Source organism: Lontra canadensis, unplaced genomic scaffold (genome assembly GCF_010015895.1).
Source record: "Lontra canadensis isolate GAN:19392208 unplaced genomic scaffold, GSC_riverotter_1.0 scaffold75, whole genome shotgun sequence".
NCBI classification, from domain to species: Eukaryota; Metazoa; Chordata; class Mammalia; order Carnivora; family Mustelidae; genus Lontra; species Lontra canadensis.
The window spans coordinates 8233792-8254656 of NW_022631069.1; the positions used below are offsets into that span (position 1 = coordinate 8233792).

Consider the following 20865-nt stretch of genomic DNA (forward strand, 5'->3'; position numbering starts at 1 on the left):
CCCCCATGACCAGAAGTTATAAATTATGACTGGAGGTATGTTTTGGCTAAGGACAGAGATGTTCTTTCTTTTTTTTTGTTAATTTTTATTTATTTATTTTTAATTTCTTTTCAGTGTTCCAGAATTGATTGTTTATGCGCCACACCCAGTGCTCCATGCAATACAAGATGTTCTTTCTGATCTCTAGAGCTGTTCAATAAGTAGATTGACTTTCAACTGATTAGTTACTTAATATTGAAACCATTTGGAGGCTGGCTGATGATCTGGTATATGGGATGGTGGAGAAAGAGTCTCTGTCTTGGGAGAGGGTAAATCTAAAAACTATTCTTGGCTTTTCTTACTCCATTCACTTTTCCTTGGTAATCTCTTAATTATCAACATTTGCTGATGATTTCAATATGTCTTGAACTCTAGATTGGTACTCATTCAGGGACTACTGGCCATTCCTATAGGAGGTCCTACAGATTCCTCTCACTCTTGATGTTCAAAGGCACATTAATGAGCCCTTCTTATTTCAAATCTACTTTTTTTTTAAATTTTCAGCATAACAGTATTCATTGTTTTTGCACCACACCCAATGCTCCATGCAATCCGTGCCCTCTCTAATACCCACCACCTGGTTCCCCCAACCTCCCACCCCCCACCCCTTCAAAACCCTCAGATTGTTTTTCAGAGTCCATAGTCTCTCATGGTTCACCTCCCCTTCCAATTTCCCCCAACTCCCTTCTCCTCTCTAACTCCCCTTGTCCTCCATGTTATTTGTTATGCTCCACAAATAAGTGAAACCATATGATAATTGACTCTCTCTGCTTGACTTATTTCACTCAGCATAATCTCTTCCAGTCCCATCCATGTTGCTACAAAAGTTGGGTATTCATCCTTTCTGATGGAGGCGTAATACTCCATAGTGTATATGGACCACATCTTCCTTATCCATTCGTCCGTTGAAGGGCATCTTGGTTCTTTCCACAGTTTGGTGACCGTGGCCATTGCTGCTATAAACATTGGGGTACAGATGGCCCTTCTTTTCACTACATCTGCATCTTTGGGGTAAATACCCAGTAGTGCAATGGCAGGGTCATAGGGAAGCTCTATTTTTAATTTCTTGAGGAATCTCCACACTGTTTTCCAAAGTGGCTGCACCAACTTGCATTCCCACCAACAGTGTAAGAGGGTTCCCCTTTCTCCACATCCCCTCCAACACATGTTGTTTCCTGTCTTGCTAATTTTGGCCATTCTAACTGGTGTAAGGTGATATCTCAATGTGGTTTTAATTTGAATCTCCCTGATGGCTAGTGATGATGAACATTTTTTCATGTGTCTGATAGCCATTTGTATGTCTTCATTGGTGAAGTGTCTGTTCATATCTTCTGCCCATTTTTTGATATGATTGTCTGTTTTGTGTGTGTTGAGTTTGAGGAGTTCTTTATAGATCCTGGATATCAACCTTTTGTCTGTTTGTCATTTGCAAATATCTTCTCCCATTCCGTGGTTGCCTCTTTGTTTTATTGACTGTTTCCTTTGCTGTGCAGAAGCTTTTGATTTTGATGAAGTCCCAAAATTTTATTTTTGCTTTTGTTTCCTTTGCTTTTGGAGACATATCTTGAAAGAAGTTGCTGTGGCTGATATCGAAGAGGTTACTGCCTATGTTCTCCTCTAGGATTCTGATGGATTCTTGTCTCACATTGAGGTCTTTTATCAAATCTACTTTTCTTCTTGTATATATATTTTAGTTATAGGACCACTATCAAACCAGTCCTCAAAGTCAGAAAACTGGAAGTCCTGTAGTTTCCACTTTCATTTGGTGTCCAAATCCTATTGATTGTATCCCCCTAATGTCCCTTGCTTACTTGCCCTTTCTGTCCTCACTGTTAGGATGTTTGTTTGGGCCATCATCCCTTTATCCCTGCCTTCCTACCCCTTGTAATTCATCCTTTACGGTTAAGCCAGAGTTATCTTTCTAAAGCGCAAGTTTTGTCATATCTCTCCATTACTTTCAAAGCTACCCATAACCTTGAGAGGAAAAATCCAAATTCCTTAACATCATCTACAAGTCCCACATGATCTGATTTTTGCCATGTATGCAAACTCACAGTCATCCACATGGCTTCATTTGTGTGGTTCCTATCTTCATTGCTAACACCAATTGCTTTCAAGACTGAGCTCAAGTGTCACTTTCTCTAGAAAACTCTTCTAGATCCTTCCCCAGAGTAGAAATAGGTACCCTCTGTACCCACTCACTATAGCATGCTCAAAGCATATTTTAAATGTCAGTTATTTTTCAACCTGTCACCTCATATTGTATTTTCTAGAGCCAAGGATTATCTTATTCTTATCTTCAACCTGACACCTAACCCAGTGACTGGGACAGAGTAAGTGTTCAGTAATAATAGGCCTAGTGTAATGGTTAGAAGCAGTGGGCTTTTTAGCCAGACTGCATGGGTAGTTCTGACATCTACTAGTTGTGTAACATTAAGCAAGTTACTTAAACCTTACTTTCTTCTGTAAAATAAAGATTATGATTCGTATAGTACCTAGATCATAGAATAGGTATACAGGTGAAATGAGTTACAGTTTTAAAATACAATAGTAGAATAAGGTAGAATAGTGCCTGGCACATAGAGCACATGTGTTCTTGTTGTTCTGTTATGAAATGCTGTTGAATGAAGGCATGAATCTTTGTGGTGGGAAGATTCCATAATTCTAAATTCCATTTTAGTTGCGCTTGGGAAACACCAGATTCTCCTTGGAAAGAATAGGCTTTGGATTTTCTTGGGTTAGAGATTGCCACATCCTCCCTCACCTGCAGTAGGACAGTGAAGAGATGCTTGTCCTGAGGAGGGCTCCCACAAGAGCCAGTGTACTCCCACTCAAAGTCCAGTCCATCAAACTCATACTGGTGCAGGAATTTGATGACCAAGGCAATGAAAGTCTGGTGGTTCTCAGAAGTGGAAACCATGGCAGTGAAGCTGAGGGAGACCCAAAGAAGGCAATGTGAGGGAACACCTTGGTGGTCCCAACACCCTGTGGTAAAATCAAACTTTTATATTTCTGCCTCAGAGCTCTTCATGGGGACCCACAACCCAGAAATAAGTATGGTTCCGGTTTTCTCTAGTCCTTACTTTGTAATCAGTAAGTACTCAGCCAGCCATGGAATTTCAGTGTTCCCTTTATTCTGTTATTAACCCAGCTCTGATTTTTCCCCCCTTAGGTTGCACTTGTTGCTTTGAACACTACCCCACCTCACAGTTCTCTCTCCAAATAGCCCCCAAAATTCATATGCCCTTAAAGAAGTCTTCTTGTTTATTTGCATGACTTTCTCTTCTCTTCCCCCAGAAGGTATATAGAAGTGCTATGTAGCACTCTCCACAGGGACTGTGCTTGTGAAATACTTTAAGAAGAGGTTGTTTTGCAATCTCAGTAACTAAACCTCTGTGAATGGAATCCCAGAATATCCATCTAAATGCAAACATGTAAAATAAATTGTGTTCTGCTTTAATATTGAGGTCTTGGTCAAGTAGTTTATTCCAGTACCCTATTTGTTTAATGTGCATCCTTCACAACCTGTCTTAGATTGTGAAGTGTAAAGGAACATAACTTGTTTTCAGTGGCAAAAGAACACCAGGCTCTCCCACAGAGGACTTATGGGGCAGTTCCAAAGTTCCAGCCTCCAATGGCCAGGAGAATTTTAAGCTGGCTGTTCCTATAAAGCAAATAACAGAAAAGAGAAACTTCAAAATCCATGAGTCTTTTTATTTAAAATAACATTGCTTTGGCATTGAGCCTGGTCATATACTTTGATGTTGCCTTGATAAGACATTCTGTAGGATAATTTTCCTTCACTACTGAAAACTTTCTTTTTTTTAAAAAGATTTTATTTATTTGACAGAGAGAGACACAGTGAGAGAAGGAACACAATAAGGGGAGTGGGAGATGGAGAAGCAAGCTTCCAGCTGAGCAGGGAGCCCAGTGCAGGGCTTGATCCCAGGACACCGGGATCATGACCGAGTCGAAGGCAGACACCTAACGACTGAGCCACCCAGGCACCCCTGAAGACTTTCTTTATAAAAATTGTGTTGTTAGCCAATACTTAGTATAATACTAAGTAAAATAAGTCAGTCTGAGAAAGACAATGCCATATGACTTCAATCAGATGTGGAATTTAATAAACAAACAAAGAAAAAAGACAAACAAAAAACAAGACTCTTAAATATAGAGAACAAACTGGTAGTTGTCAGAGAGGAGGTAGGTGGGGGGATGAGGTGATTTATTGAGATGAAGGAGATTAACGGTACACTTATCATGATGAACACTGAGTAATGTATAGAATTGTTGAATCATTATATTGTACACCTGAAACTAATATAATGTTTTATGTTAATTATACTTCAACAACAACAAAAAATTGTGTTGTTATCATAAAAGCACTCAAAGTTCTCTGAGGAAATCCAAATTATGGGACCAGATTTTGTAAAAATAGTCCATATGTTGGCAATAAGATATATAAAACTTAAAAACATAATTAAATCATATTCTGCAATAATCAGATGAAATGATAAATGTTGCTTGAGCATAATTACTTTCTCAGGCTCCAAGATAATGAATAGAAATCAATTGCTTAAAATTATGCACATTTTTCTTAAATAGTGGTTCTCAAGATTGGAGTGCAACAGAGTGGGAAAACATTAAAATTCTGGGTTTATAGCCCCTTTCTCAGAAATTCTGATTTGGCTGGGCTGTGGGAAGGATTGACATTTTTATTAGGTGACTCCGTGTGGTTTTGATGCATAGTCAATGGATCACACTTCAAGAAATACCACTCTGCAGGCATTTACTTCCTGTATTTATCATAACTTAAATTCTAATAGCTACATTCAGGATAGTACCCCTACTGATGGTAGCGATGGTCTGTAGCCTTATTTCTCCTAGAAATAGTTTGACTGAGTAAATCAGAAATTAAAAGATACCAAGGTTGTTGTTTCTTTGTTGTGCTTCATTGTTTCACAACTAGAGCTCTTAAAATACAGCAGACATTTCTGATTTGGGGGGCTCAGTGCTGTCTAATCTTCATTATCTTCCACCTCCTGCTCTCTGATGTGAGCGGCTAAGATGGCTTGCAGTTTCTTGGGTCATAAAAAAAAAGAAATTGACAGGGAAAAGAAGAAATAGAACTGATATATTTTGAATGCTTGCTAGAGCAGACAATGTGCTATGTTGTCCATATCTTTGCTACTTAAAGTATAGCTTCCTGGACCAGAAGCATCAACATCAGCGGGGAGCTTGTTGGAAATGTAGAATCTTCGTCTTCACCTCAGACTCACTGAACCTGAACTCATTTTAAGAAGATCCCAGGTGATCTGTTTGCACATTAACGTTTGGAGAGCACCACCCTAGGAGATGCCAAATGAGATATCTCCTCCATCTCTTACTTGTTTTTCAGGCCATTGAAAGCTTGGTAGAAAGCCACATCATCCCATTCAATGGTGGCAATCTCATTGTTCCTCATCCCAGCAAAGGCATAGATCAGGTGAGTACATAGGCAGGAGTCAATGTCATCAGGCTTGAAGTGCCCCAGGCCTGGCTGGTACTGGGCCCAGTTAGTGAAGTAGCATGTCAGCTGGTAAGCGGAACCTGAGAGCAGTAAGAAGTGAGAATAATGACCTGATTAAAGTGCCACTGAAATGTGCTGTGGGTTTTGGCTCTGCCTCTGTTTCCCTCCCTTTGCCTCAATGCCTGATCTCTGTGTGGGGGTGTTTAATATAAATATTCTTGCAGATGAGTTCAAAGATCTAACTTGGGAACTAGTCACTGACTTGGAGTTAGTTATTTTTGGCTCCAGCAGACTCATTTGTGATGTTAAGCCTAAGAACCATTTAAGAAAAGATGTCCAGTAGTCCTGTGAAGCCCAGTGAATACCAATTTATAAATCCCAGTGGTCATGCTAAAGAGGTTAGTAGTAACAGCCAATCCAAAATAATAGGTTCTCTCAATATCAAACCTGTCTGTGAAGTAGACAGTAGCTCTCTTTCCCTCAGATGGTTTATCTCTTGATATATTTTTTAAAAATACACTAATCAGACAATTGCATGATGAATAATGTATAGAGATTAGTGGTTTATGGTAGGAAAAGATTGTATCAAAGATAAAAGACAGAGTTCATGACTTACCTAGATGAGCATTCAGCAGAAGGGCCAGACCTAGAGGGAAAGAAAACACATGTATCCTGAATCAATTGTCTATACCCTGTGCAATTTGATTCTGAGGCCTTGAGCGCCATCCTATTTGTCATATGTTGTTCCAGCCCAGTGGCATGTAGGGATTATGCCCAAGAGTGGCTTGCCAGTGAAGGCACCAAGAGATCCAAACTTTCCTCCTCTTAGTAAAAAATGGCCATGGCACTCTCTTCTTCCACCTTTCATGTCAGTAATAAATGTTACTGAATGCAGAGTTCACAGGCTACTATTTTGGAAGATCTACTGAATTTCTACTGAAATTACCCAGAATGTACTCTACTTAATGAGTACACATCCATCAGCGCTTCACCTCCCTGAACCGGGATGAGTAGAGCCTTCCACAGACAAGGCATCCTCCAAAAACAGTGAATTCAATATCTCCTGGGGCCTGAGAATTTTCTTGGAGGCACTGTTTTGGAGCTCTTACAGTAGAAGAGAAGTACCAGGAACTGTGAGGCAAGACTTCAGATGCCTCTCCCTTGTTCTACCAGAGCACATCTGACTTGAGTGTTTTATAAATTGAGCTAGAGGTTTCATTTAGAAAATGTTCTGAAACTGTAAAAACTTTGTAAATAACAGCTCTAGAACAACTAATAAACTGAGGATATAGCTTGGTTATAAATAATTTACTGACTTAACCCCTTTAAATTATTGAATTTCTAGCTGAGATTTTTATGATACATCAGCAACTCTGAAGGATAGAAGGAGATAAAAAAGGAGTAATACTGAAAACAGTAGAACCAAGATAACTCACATCATTCCCTCTCAGTTCCTACTGATTTTCATCCCTGGAAAAGCTAGACCAAGGATTCAAGCATGTAAATAAAAATGATACTGATTAAAATAAGGTGGTGCAGGAAGATGAATGCAGAGCAAGAAACAATTGTTAAGGGATTAGAGAATAAGACAAGCATTGGAAGAAAATAAGACCTTTCTTTTAGCACCATGCCCATGGGATCAATGAAGGTAGAAATGTTATTAGAGTAAGGCTGAGAGTAGAGGAATAAGAGACAGACTGATCTGTATATGTCAAGATTCTCTTGGAAATTTGATATGATGGAAGAAAAGTGGAAGAGCTGAGAGGTATAATGTGAAGACTGCTTCATGGCCTTCAGATCCAGAGAGAAAAAGGAGTCAGGTGAGAGTAAGGCTTTTGTCTCTGACTGCAGACTCACCTGCAGGGAGAGTAAGCTCTTCCATGGCTGTCATTAGTACTGGTCTAGCAGAGCCTGGATTTGCTTTTTTTTTTTTTTTTAAGATTTTATTTATTTATTTGAAAGACAGAGATCACAAGTAGGCAGAGAGGCAGGCAGGGGGTTGCGGGGGGGAAGCAGGCTCCCTGCTGAGCAGAGAGCCCAATGCGGGGCTCCATCCTAGGACCCTGAGATCATGACCTGAGCCAAAGGCAGAGGTTTAACCCACTGAGCCACTCAGGCGCCCCTGGATTTGCTTTTTATACCATCTGAATCCCAGGTTATTGTAAGGGCTTCCAAGTGGAGAACAATGAATTCAGATGTGTACGTAGCTAATCAATAAATCAACAGATCCGCTCCCCTACAAACACCTCACCTTAGACCTGCAACCTATAGTCTCCCACCACCACCACTTTCTCTGCTCAGTAAGAACAAAGCAAAGCTATGACCCCTAACAAGGTGGTAGAGACCATCACAATGGAAATCACCAGCTTAATAGCTTTTATGGCAGTTCCCAGGGTTGATAAGCATCTGTTTAAACATTCTGGTTAGGTTTTTATGTTGTGGACATTTTGTCCCTGACATCAAAGCATATCTTTATTGGAAAGCAAATAATAAAAACCCTTAGAAGTTATTAGCTTTTTTTAAATCCTTTTTCTTTATGGAATTCTTCATGAATAATTTGTACAATCAGTATAAACTTTCCATCTTTAGGTGCTACTTTCTGAACATTTTACCCACACCTGCTCTTTGGAATGAGCTTAAGTCATGATTATATGATAATTTTTTCTAAGAATGTATGGTTTCAAAAATGTCCCCTCTGAAGGTCAGCAAGAACTCTCTAGTGTCCCATAGTTCCAAATTACATTCAGTTGATACTTTTGTGTTGCTGCTGGGTAGAGATGATGGTGATGATATTGAAAGGAGTCTCTTTTAGTAGAAATATTTGCAGCTTGACTATGTCTAGATTTTTTATATTTAAAATTAATTCCAATCTACCTTTCTAAACATTATCCACTACCATTATCCTATAATAAATTTCTGCTTTGGCCAAATGGTCCATTTGTTGTCCCCAAACATGTATTTCATGCCTTTGCTTACACTATCTTTCCACCCTTTGCCTATAACATCTTCTCCTTCTCCTCAGTCCTTATTTGTTTTCTCCTCACTGCCAATGTTACAGTTCTTCAAAGCACAGCTTAGACCCTCTCTATGAAGCTCGCTGATCTCTTCTTCCTCTGAAATACCTTATATACTTATTTTTGCAAGTGACTAATATCAACTATAACAAGCACAGATTGGTATTTTGGAAAATATGAGGACGTTCACAGAATCAAAGATAAGATAGTACTGTCTGTGATAAGACAGAAATCAAGCATTTTAGGAGGTAGTGCAGTTGGATGAGGTCTTAGAATAAACCTTAATTTTATTTTTTTTAACCATGCTTCATTCCACATAAGAATCAAAACCCCAGGAGAAATAGTCTGAGCTTTCATCAGACACTTGATTAGGGACAAAAACAGGACACTTGGATTTAAATTTCCATCAGGACTGATCACAAAATGAAATTCCAGGAAAGTGGAGGGCGAATACTGAGTGACTGAAAAACAATGAATGTTCATCTGAGGGTCTATTAATTATTTCATTTAACCTCCAAAACCATTATTACTCTTACCCCAATTTTGCAGATGAGAAACTTGATCAAACAAATCTTAAGCACCAGATACAGGATTCAGTGCCAGGATAGCTGCCTCCAGAATGGAATTCTCTTAATCTTTACACACCACTGCCTCCTTATGTTTAGTTGGGTCCAGGTTGAACTGGGAAAGGCATTTTCCTGAGGCACTCAGGAGAATATGGTTGGGACAAAGAGCTAGAATTGTGTCGAATCAAGGTTAAGTCAAGGATTTGCAAAAATAGCAAAGTCTCAGGGTTATCCTCTTTGACACTATTAGGTCTAGATGCTGTTTAGATTTAGTAAGATATTTTCTCTTGAATTTGGTGCCTCTTACCCTACATGAATGACCTGCGGGTAAACTATCCTTTCTTAATGGTTCCTTAAGGGCTCTGGGTGTGTCCCTATCAAGCCTGCCTCCCATGTGAGCACCTAAGTATTGAAAAGAATTATCAGCATAAGCTTTATAGAATAATAAAGATTTAAAAATGTGGCACTGTGTATCCTTTGATATTGTTAGATTTTTTTCAATAAGCCCTCATTATTTTTAGATTCTCAAATTTATGGTACAATGTACCACACACATGAGTTTAGATACGCATTTAAAGAAAAAATTAAAAATGAAAACCCCTGTTCTACCACCCAGCTTAAACATGATAATACTATCTTTGAGTATTATTCTGTGTGTCTCTACCCAGCTTGATGTTTCTCACTCCCCTGGAATAAGCAGCTATATGAATTTTGTGGTAATCATTTCTTTGCTTTATTTATAATTTTATCACATATGCCTGTATCCCTAAATAATATACTCATTAGTTTTATAATTGTTTATTAATAAGAATATCTTTATCAGTTTTATTATGTTCCTTAATTTTAACTTTAAGTGAAATAATGTCAAATGTATTCTTCTTTCTTCATTTTTTAGCTCAGCATTAAGTCTTTGGATTCACTCTGGATTCATCCAAGTTGTTACAGGTAGCAACTATTCACCCATTTTCTTTTTTTAAAGAAGATTTTATTTATTTATTTATTTATTTATTTGAGAGAGAACAAAAGTTAGGTGGGATGGGCAGAGGGAGAGCGAGAAGCAGACTCCCCACTGAGCAGGTAGCTCAGGACCCTGGGATCATTACCTGAGCTGAAGGCAGACACCTAAATGACTAAGCCACCATATGCCCCTGTTCACTCATTTTCATATCTGTATGGTATTCTATTATGTGAGTATGCTACAATTTACTTATCCTTTCTACATAGAGCAACAAGTGGGTTGTTTCCAGCTTTTTCCCCTATATGCTGTTATAAGTATTTCTTAACATGTCTCCAAAGGCAAGGGAAATAAAAGCAAAAATGAACATTTGGGACTTCATCAAGATAAAATGCTTCTGCACAGCAAAGGAAACAGTCAACAAACCAAAGAGACAACTCACAGAATGGGAGAAGATATTTGACACTACAGATAAAGGGCTGTTAATCTAAGATCTATAAAGAATTTCTCAAACTCAACACCTGAAAAACAAATAATCAAGTCAAAAAATGGTCAGAAGACATGAACAGACACTTCTCCAAAGAAGATATACAAATAGCTAACAGACACATGAAAAAATGTTCAACATTATGAGCCATCAGGGAAATTCAAATCAAAACCACAATGAGATACCACCTTATACCAGTTAGAATGGCAAAAATTGACAAGGCAAGAAACAAGAATTGGAGAGGTTGTGGAAAAAGGGGAACCCTCTTTCACTGTTGGTGAGAATGCAAGTTGGTACACTTCAGAAAACAGTGTGGAGGTTTCTCAAAAAGTTAAAAATAGAGCTACCCTATGACCCAGAATTGCAACTACTGGGTATTTATCCCAAAGATTCAGATGTAGTAAAAAGAAGGGGTACACGCACCCCAATGTTCATAGCAGCAATATCCACAAAAGCCAAACTGTGGAAGGAGCCAAGATGCCCTTCAACAGATGATGGATAAAGAAGATATGGTCCATATACACAATGGAATATTACTCAGCCATCAGAAAGGATGAAAACCCAACATTCGCATCAACATGGATGTAACTGGAGGAGACTATGCTAAGTGAAATAAGTCAAACAGAGAAGGATAACTATTATATGGTTTATTTGTGGAACATAAGGAATAGCATTAATTAATTAACTAATAACATTAGGAGAAGGAAGGGCAAAATGAAGGGGGGCAATCAGAGGGGGAGATGAACCATGAGAGAGTTAATTAATTAACTAATAACATTAGGAGAAAGAAGGGCAAAATGAAGGGGGGCAATCAGAGGGGAAGATGAACCATGAGAGAATGTGGACTCCAGGAATCAAAATGAGGGTTTTAGAGGGTAGGGAGATGGGTGAGCCCAGTGATGGGTATTAAGGAGGGCACATATTGCATGGAGCACTGGGTGTTATATGCAATCATGGAACACTACATCAAAAACTGATGATGTACTGTATGGTGACTAACATAATAAAAAATTATATATAAAAAAAGACTCTTCTAACCCATTTGATTCTTACTTGTCCCCCAAGAGGGAGGCAAGCTAGACTTTATTGTTCATATATACAGATGAGGAAATGGAGAACAAGAATTTCATGAAATTACACAGTCAGATGTATAGCCTGAACTGAAACGCAGAGCTGCTGACTCCTAGTCCAGTGTTTATCTTTCTTTTTGCTGAATTCTATATTTCTACTAATGCAGCCTAAGATTGTATTATCTCTTACAACAATTTTATCATGTTATTGCTTCATATGGAGTTTCTTACATGAAATGGGCTCAACTCTCACTCATCATATGTGCTTGAGAAATTGATTTTTTATAACCTTGTGCATATTTTCATTATATACACCATTGTGTTTTGTGTCACTTGTTTACAGTCCATGTCTCCTACTAATAAGTAAGCTCTTTGGAGGCAGGTAGTATTTTTTATGCATCTTCAAATCTCTAGTGAATTGGATAGTTCTTGGCATTTCAAAGATGAGACTACAATGAAGTTGAGGAGTGCTATGACTCCTACTCCACAGCAAGATGACTTCTTTGTATCCAGAATAAATGATGGGCACAGAGTCCTGGAAGGGAATACTGGAAAGCTAAAAATGGTTGGATGAACCTGCAGGGTGCACATCTCATTTGCTTGAGGCTGACCAGGGAGATGCTCATTCATAAGGGAGAAGACCCCCTCTTGGGCATAGTATACAGACCAGAAAGTATCATGTATAACCAGGGTCAACCAGTCATTGATTGTTCTCCTTACTGATGAACATAAGCATTCTGTGGGGTTGAACAAGGCCATTATTTGGAGATGCAATACAAAGGTCAAGATGTAACTGAGTAATGACTACAACATTGGTCCCAAGTCAGTTCAAATGGCTATGAAGCCAGTAACATCCTAGAGGGAAGGAAATCTCTCCTGCATGGACTACTAGGCCTAGGACCTAAAATCTTTCATTGACAGTGAGTTATACTGGCAGATACTGGGTGGTATAACTCAATAGAATATTCTAAAAGGGCAATGACATTACAAGACACCAAAATGACCTCTTGTCTCTCCCTAGCTGCACCTAGTTCTGGATATAGATTTAATCAGAAAGACAAATACCATATGATTTCACTCATATGTGGATTTAAAAAAAAAACAAATGAACATGGGGTGGGAAGGAAGAGGCAAATCAAGAAACAGACTCTTGACCATAGAGAACAAATTGATGGTTACCAAAGGGGAGGTGGGTGAGGGGATGGGTGAAATAGGTGATGGGTATTAAGGAGGGCACTTGTTGCAATGAGCACAAGGTGTTGTATGTAAAGGTTGAGTCACTAAATTCTACACTTGAAACTAATATTATACTGTATGCTAACTGATATTTAAATAAAAACTTGGGGGAAGAAATGAAATCAGTAGCATGAAGATTAACAGAAGAGTCCACTACCTGTGAGAGTCACATCAAAGAACTTGGGACAACCTGATTGAGAGTTCTCCTAGGAGGATCAAATGCAGGGCAGTCAGAATGCATCACTATCCCATATCCTGTGATTTCAGAGGTTTCCTTCCTACCTAGCAAGGGACTTCTTCTACTTCCATAAATATCCATGCATTTTGCCCATACCTGGGACCATCACCTTGGTGGGAATCCTGCACCAATGTTTTCCCATTCTTGTGGTCATGCAATAGTTGGACCACTTCATTTGCAACAGCACCAGAATAAGAATGACTTCCCAGGGCCCACATGGCAGAGTATTGGGACCATAGCAGGTGTTCAGTCAAAGGTAACAGGCAAAGCTGCAATTGGGGAAACCATCAACAACCAGGTAGAGAGAGCAGTGACCCAGAGTGTTCTCCACCTTTCCCTTAGTGCAGCAGTCCTGATTTCACAGTTGCTCAGACAAGGTGGGGGAATAAAAAGAAAAAGGTGTGGGAAGGGATATCTGGATTGGGTTCCCAAATCACAGTTGTTCAGCACCAGAAAACTTCCTGTCCTCAGAATCCTGGGTTTGTAACAGATGGCTAAGAACAGATGGACTGTTGCTGGGAATGGCTCTGTTTGGGATATTTATAGCATTGGGCAAGCAATACAGTTAGCATACCAGTTTGGATGCATTGTCTTTGTGCGTTCTCCTGCTTTCATCCTCTGTGGGTAATAAGAAACATGAAATAGCCATCAGATTAGGTTTGGACATTGTCTTAGCTTGCTCTGGCTGCCATAACAAAATACCATAGATTGGGTGACTTAAACAACAGAATTTATTTTCTTATAGTTCTGGAGGTTGGAAAGTCCAAGATCAAGGTTCCGACAAGATTCAGTCTCTGGTGAGAGCTCTCTTCCTGGCTTGCAGACAGTCACCTTCTGTCTATATTCTCACATGGGAGAGAGATAGAGACAGAGACAGAGAAAGAACTAGTGTCTCTTTTTTATAAGGGCACAGTTCCATTGGATCAGGGCTCCATCCTTGCAACCTCATTTAACTTTAATTACCTCCTTAAAGGCATAATACCTCTAGTACATGTGAATGATCCTTTCATGACCATCTTATTCTCAGGAAGTCTACAACAATCTAGCAGACAGTGAATCTAGGTCTGAGAGAGAGATCCTGGACCTTAGATGTTGGGGTCTTTAAACTTCTTAATTATTAAAGAACCAAACCTTTCCTAGTGAAATTAGGACATAGGCTCTAACAGCAGAACCTTGGCTTTCAGTTCTACCCACTATCTCAGCATTCATCAACTGGGAGATCTCTTGGCTTTCCCCAGGTGTGCTATTAACCCTTGTGATTACAGCACTACTACTAGATGGGAACTTGGCTGAGGTCTTGATCCACATGTCAGCTCTCTGCCAGGATGGATTGCATTAAAACCTAGGTGGCTATCACTGGTGTCCAGAGGCAGTGAGCTGACTTCCTCTCTAGGAGGCCAGCCTACAAGGCATCAGTTAAGTTAATCATCACCTCTCAGCTATCTTCCATGAAAAATTGATAAAGAACCATCAAAGCCAAGACATAGCTTAGTTAAGTTATTGAGTTCTTCAGGCACCAGGAAAAAAAATTATGAAATAACTTGAAATGTATGGGTTTATGAAGGGATAGTGGGTACCCACTGGCCTCAAATATCCCCACAACAATATTCAGTGCTGGAGCAAAATGAAGCAATGTCTACTATCTAAGGTTAAGTTCTCCTGGAAGTAGTTCATGTGAAAGTATTTCATTTGGGAGTAGAATCTGGGAAGCAGGAATAAAAGATAAAAAAATGAAATGGGAAAAAGGGAAGACCAATACAAAAATATATTATTAAGTTGGTCATTGTTAGAGGCAACTGGATGCCCAGTCCCTTGGGACTATCTTGGAAGTCTTAATGAAAAGTGTTTCTAGACCATCCAGAGAAGAAAAGTGGAAAGAACATGGTCTCTTGACCTCCCAGGGATGACATTAACTCCTCTACATGAGTAGGTTGTCCATGCTTTAGTGGAAGCCTCTATCTAAGAAGCCTCACATGAGAAGCCAGAAGTGTAGGACACATGCCTGAACAAGGACAACAACTCCATGAAGGTGGTTGAAACTTATGCAGAGCTGGTTGCTGCAGTTGTGGCTGAAGTTAAAAGTTAAGGCCAACATGACCTTCAACGGACAAATGGATAAGGAAGATGTGGTCCATATACACTATGGAGTATTATGCCTCCATCAGAAAGGATGAATGCCCAACTTTTGTATCAACACGGATGGGACTGGAAGAGATTATGCTGAATGAAATAAGTCAAGCAGAGAGAGACAATTATCATATGGTTTCACTTATTTGTGGAGCATAACAAATAACACAGAAGACATGGGGAGATGGAGAGGAGAAGGGAGTTGGGGGAAATTGGAAGGGGAGACAAACCATGAGAGACAATGGACTCTGAAAAACAATCTGAGAGGCGGAGGGTGGGAGGTTGGGCAAGCCTGGTAGTGGGTATTATGGAGGGCACATATTGCATGGAGCACTGGGTGTGGTGCATAAACAATGAATTCTGGTACACTGAAAAGAAATTCAAAAAATTAGAAATTAGAAATTTGAAGAGGTGGGGGGTGGAGGTTGGGGGAACCAGGTGGTGGGTATTAGAGAGGGCATGGATTGCATGGAACACTGGGTGTGGTACAAAAACAATGAATACTGTTATGCTGAAAATAAATTTTAAAAATGTTTAAAAATAATTTAAAAAATTTTTAAAAATTAGAAATTAAAAAAAAGTTAAGGCAGTGAGAATTTGAGATGGTGCTAAGAGGTTTTGTCTACACCTATAAAGTTCTGATGAAAACAATATATTAGCCTGTTATATAATACTCCACCAAGGAATTTTGCAAGTATCAAAGGAACAGGCAGACATTCTCACTTGTGAAGGAACTCAAGGTCTACAGCAGCCACAGCACTACTTTAAAAAACTGTTCAGCTGCAAAATCAGCCGACGACAGCAAAAACAAAAAGTAAATGAAAAGCCACAGCAACAGAAGTAGCTCAATACGCAATGCCAGAAAAAAAGGACTAATACGAAATTTTGAGAAAAAGAAAGAGCCAAGAATTTTATATTTAACAGGCTATTAATCAAGTATAAAGGCAACAGTCAGGCATTTTCATGACTGTGAGAAAATGGAAGAGCACAGCTTCAGGCCCTTCCTCTCAAACAAAAACAAAACAAAGGAGGAAATGACCTGGAGAATCCAGTATTAGAGAAGCTGTAGTAAGAGCACTGGTCATGAACATTGCATTAATTTAAATATAAGAGTTTAGTTCTATTATAAAATGAAGTGATATTAAAATTTTTGAGTAAATGAAAATTTTAATAACATAAAATCTGGAGGTGACAAGTACTGGAAGAGTGTTAAATGTTTTTCATACCTCTAGCATTGAAGCATGAGTTTAAACATACAAGTCCAGCTCCTAGTTTCCATCGTTTTTTCTTCTTAACCTATTTCTTTGCTTTCCTTTGAGGCGCATCAGATAGGTTTGTGTATTCTGTCCTCAATTCTTTTCCTTCCATTCTTTCTTAAACCCTGTCCACTCAGGCTTTTGTCACGAAGTAGAGTTCCACCTCTGCCCTTGGTGATGGCCCACATGTTGTTGAACCTAATGGTCAGCTCACAGACCACACCTTACTTGACCTATTGGACACAGTATTGGACACAGTTGATCACTTTCTCCTCTTTTCATACTCTTGACTCTCTTGGTGCTCTCCCTTGATGCATCCCTCCTTCTTCGGTCTTCATTACCCATTGCTAGTCCTCTGGACTATGCATTGCAGCTTCTGGATATTGGAATGGCCAGGGTTTAGTCCTTGGACTCCTTTCTCTTTCCATACTCATTCCCTTAAAGATTTCACCAAATCTATTGACTTTAAGTACCAACTACATTCCAACCTCCAAAACTTTCATGTCCAACTGCCTTCTCAACATTTCCCACTAGAAATCCAATAGGGATCTTAATTCAACAAGTCCAAAACTGAATTCATGACCTTCCTCCAGAGCTCTCTCTAACTTCAGCCTTTCTCATTCCAGTCAATGGCAGCTCCATATTTGCAGTTTCTCAGGTCAAAATGCTGGGATCATCCTTGAAACCTTTCCTCCCCCAGCCATACTGTACATATAATCCATAAAGAAATCTGTTTAGGGATGCCTAAAATCTGTTTAGGGGCTAGGTGGGTTAAATTCTCTGGCTTTGGCTCAGGTCAAGATCCCAGGGTCCTGGGATTGAGCCCTAATTGGGCTCCCTGCTCAACAGGGAGCCTGTTTCCTCCTCTCTCTCTGCTTGCCTCTCTGCCTACTTGTGACCTCTGTCTGTCAAATAAAAAAGAAAAATCTTTAAAAAAATCTGTTTAGTTAAAAAAAAGCTTTAAAACACAGCCTAAATTCAGTCACTTCTGACCACCCTCTACTGCTGCTACCCTGTTCTGAGCCATCATGTCTCTCCTGGATCACTGCAGTAGCCTCCAAACTACATTCTCAGCAAAGCAGCCAAATTATTTAAAAATAGAAGTCAAATGATTTGTCCACTTAAAAGCCTTCAAAGATCCTCATTGCTTCAGAGTAAAGGCAGAAGTCTTTATAATGCTCTATAAAGCCTTAAATGGGTCTGAAAGCTATTGTCTAAGGGCCAAATATGACCTATTGCTTATTTCTGTACAGTAGTCTGGGCACTAACAATGATTTTTACATTTTTAAGTGGGTGAAAAAAAAACCCCAAAGGACATTTAGTGACACATGAAAATTATACAAAATTCAAATTTCAGCTCCATAAATAACATTTTATTGGAATACAGCCATGCATATTCATTTATGCATTATCTCTGGCTGCTTTCACCACTACTACAACAGCAGGGTTGAGTGGTTGCAGTGAGACCATATGGCCCACAAAGCCTAAAATATTTACTAACTGGCCCTTTACAGAAAAAGTTTGCCAACTGCTGCTTCAAACAATCTGCTCTCTCCTGACCACATCTCTTACAACTTCCCCCACAACTCTCTGTCTTTGCTCCCTTTTCTCCAACCAAACCGGTCTCCTTCATTTAATATGTCAGGAATTTTTCTTTAGGGACTTTGTACCGATCTTTCCCTCCACAGCTGTCCCCAAGTTAGCCACAAGACTAACATCTTCATTCCTTTACATACTTGTTCAGGTGATTTGTGAGCCCCATATAATTAGAAACAGAGGACACCATGTTAAAAAATGATTAAGAATCCAACATGTTAACAACAGAGCATTAAAGCAAGCACATAGTTCATATGCCTAAGAAACTGGCTAAACACCCATTTCAAACAGCGACCCCTCCCCTGGAAGCCTCCAGCTCCTCTCCTCTCCATTTTTTATAACATGCTTTAGCATCCAACATACTATACAGTTTATGTATTTATTATATTTATTATTTAATATCTATCTTCCTGGCTAAAACATAAGCTGTATACAGACAGGGATCTTTCTCCCTTTCCTTCATTTATGTATTCAATGCATAGAATTGTGACTGGACTATAGTAGGTATTCAGTAAGTAAGCATAATAAATTTTATTGAAAAAATTGTATGAAATTCAGCAATTATCATGTTCTTTATTCTTATTTTAAACTCAAATAAAATAAAATATACTATTTTATTAAAAAGGACATTTCTACCTATGATTTACAAAATTATTCCTGTCTGGCCCTCTCTTCTCTCACATGTGCAAATAATGACTACTGGGTACATAATATAAATAGGTACTAAGAAGTATAGTGGATAGAATTAACCTTCTAGGGAACTGCTATTTTTATTATGTAATAGTGTGGTATTTTTGACTGATTTATGTACATGTATTATTTTGACAAAAACAAAAAGTTAGATTAAAAAAAGATAAAATCTGAGAACTGAAAAAAGTAGTGTGAGTCCTCAGATTGAAAGTTAGCATTCAGGGAGGAGCAAGATGGTGGAGGAGTAGGAGACCTAAATTTCATGAGGTCTCAGGCATTCATCTAGATATTTATCAAGTCATTCTGAACACCTACAAACCCAACAGGAGATCCATGAGAAGAAGAGCAACAATTCTAGGAACAGAAAAGCAACCAGTTTCTGGAAGGTAGGATGTGTGGAGAAGTGAATCCAAGGCGGGAGGATAGACTGCGGTGGGAGAGGGGCTGGTTCCCAGCAAGCAGTGGAGCAGCAGGGCACAAAATCCGAACTTATGGAAGTCTGCTCCACTGAGGGAGGTCACTCCAGAGGCTAAGTAGGGGTTGGAGTCCTTGTGGGGACAGTGTAGTCTCAGGACCCGCAGGGTCACAAAAAGACCAGAGGTGTCTGAGGGTGGGAAAGCTCCCAGGTACTGGAGCAGGGAAGTGGGCTCCAGAGATGGGGCCGAGGAGTCGGTTCTCAGCTCAAGCTTACCTTAAACCATGATCCCAGACACAGTCAGGCCACTGTTCTTCAAGCAGGGTGCCCACAAGTGGCAGATCCAGGGAGACCCCCTCCTTCCTCTTCCAGGAGGAGTGGCACAGGAGAGCATGGCAGGAATCTGCTGGGTTTGGAGACTCCAGGCAGGGCTGTGTGCCAGAGATAGAGACACTTGGTCACAGACTGGGTGAGCTCAGAGTGTGGCCAGAGACCAGGGAGATGGGAGGGATTGACTGCTTTTCTCTGAGGGCACACTGAGGAGTGAAGCCCCAAGCTCTTGGCTCCTATGGGGCCAGAGATTGGGAGGCCACCATTTTCATTCCCATTCTCCAAAGCTGTATGGAAAGAGTTCAGGGAACAAAAGCTCCTGACACCAAAAACCACGCAGATTACTTAGCCTGGATCCCAGCAAAGATGGTGCAATTCTGCCTCAGGCAAAGACGTTTGAGAATCACGGCAAAATGTCCCTCCCCCAGAAGATCAGCAAGAACATCTGGCCAAGACCAAGTTCACCAATCAATGAGAACTGTGGAACTCCAGAACTAGGGGAATGCAACACATGGAATTCCTGGCTTTTTCTCCATGATTGTTATCCCTGAATACATAATAGGTTCAAAGTTAAACTTTTTAAATGTTATTTTTTTCTTATTCTACTTTTTAAATTTTTCCTCTTTCTTATTTTAACCCTTTTAAACAATTTTATCTTATCAATACCTTTTAAAAAATCTTTTAAAATTTGCATTGTTATAGTCATGTTGTATCTTTTCATTGTATTTAACTTTATTTTTTGTATACATATAGATTTTATTTTCTTTAAAATTTTAGGATACAGATTCCTCTAACAGATCAAAATATACCCTAAATCTAATGTGTGGCTTTGTTCTAAAGCCTGATCACATTTTTTACTCTTTTTTTCCCTTTTTTCAACCAACTTCTTTTTTTTTTTTTTAAAGATTTTTATTTATTTATTTGACAGACAGAGATCACAAGTAGGCAGAGAGGCAGGCAGAGAGAGAAGAGGAAGCAGGCTGCCTCCGAGCAGAGAGCCTGATGCAGGGCTTGATCCCAGGACCCTGGGACCATGACCTGAGCCGAAGGCAGAGGCTTTAACCAACTGAGCCACCCAGGTGCCCCTCAACCAACTTCTTATCTTACAAATTCCTTTTTAAGAATCTTTTTAAAATTTTCATCTTTATAGCCATAGCCCATCCCTTCATTGTTTACTCTTATTTTTGTATATATATAATTTTTCTTTCTTTTAAAATTTCGAGAGGCAGTTTCTTCTAACAGAACAAAATACACCCAGAATCAGGTCTGTGGTTCTGTTCTACTCACCAGTGTGTGTGTGTGTGTGTGTGTGTGTGTATATATATATATATATA

At 39.4% G+C, this 20865-nt stretch overlaps 1 protein-coding gene across 1 annotated transcript in view; it reads right to left on the reverse strand.

The window, feature by feature from the left end:
• Window positions 1–20865, reverse strand: part of CHIA (chitinase acidic) — a 36254-nt gene that overhangs the window by 3447 nt on the left and 11942 nt on the right. The window contains 5 exon segments of the mRNA XM_032881271.1: window positions 2804–2969; window positions 3623–3703; window positions 5430–5631; window positions 6168–6197; window positions 9102–9137. Of these exon segments, the coding sequence (XP_032737162.1) occupies window positions 2804–2969; window positions 3623–3703; window positions 5430–5631; window positions 6168–6197; window positions 9102–9137 (515 nt within the window).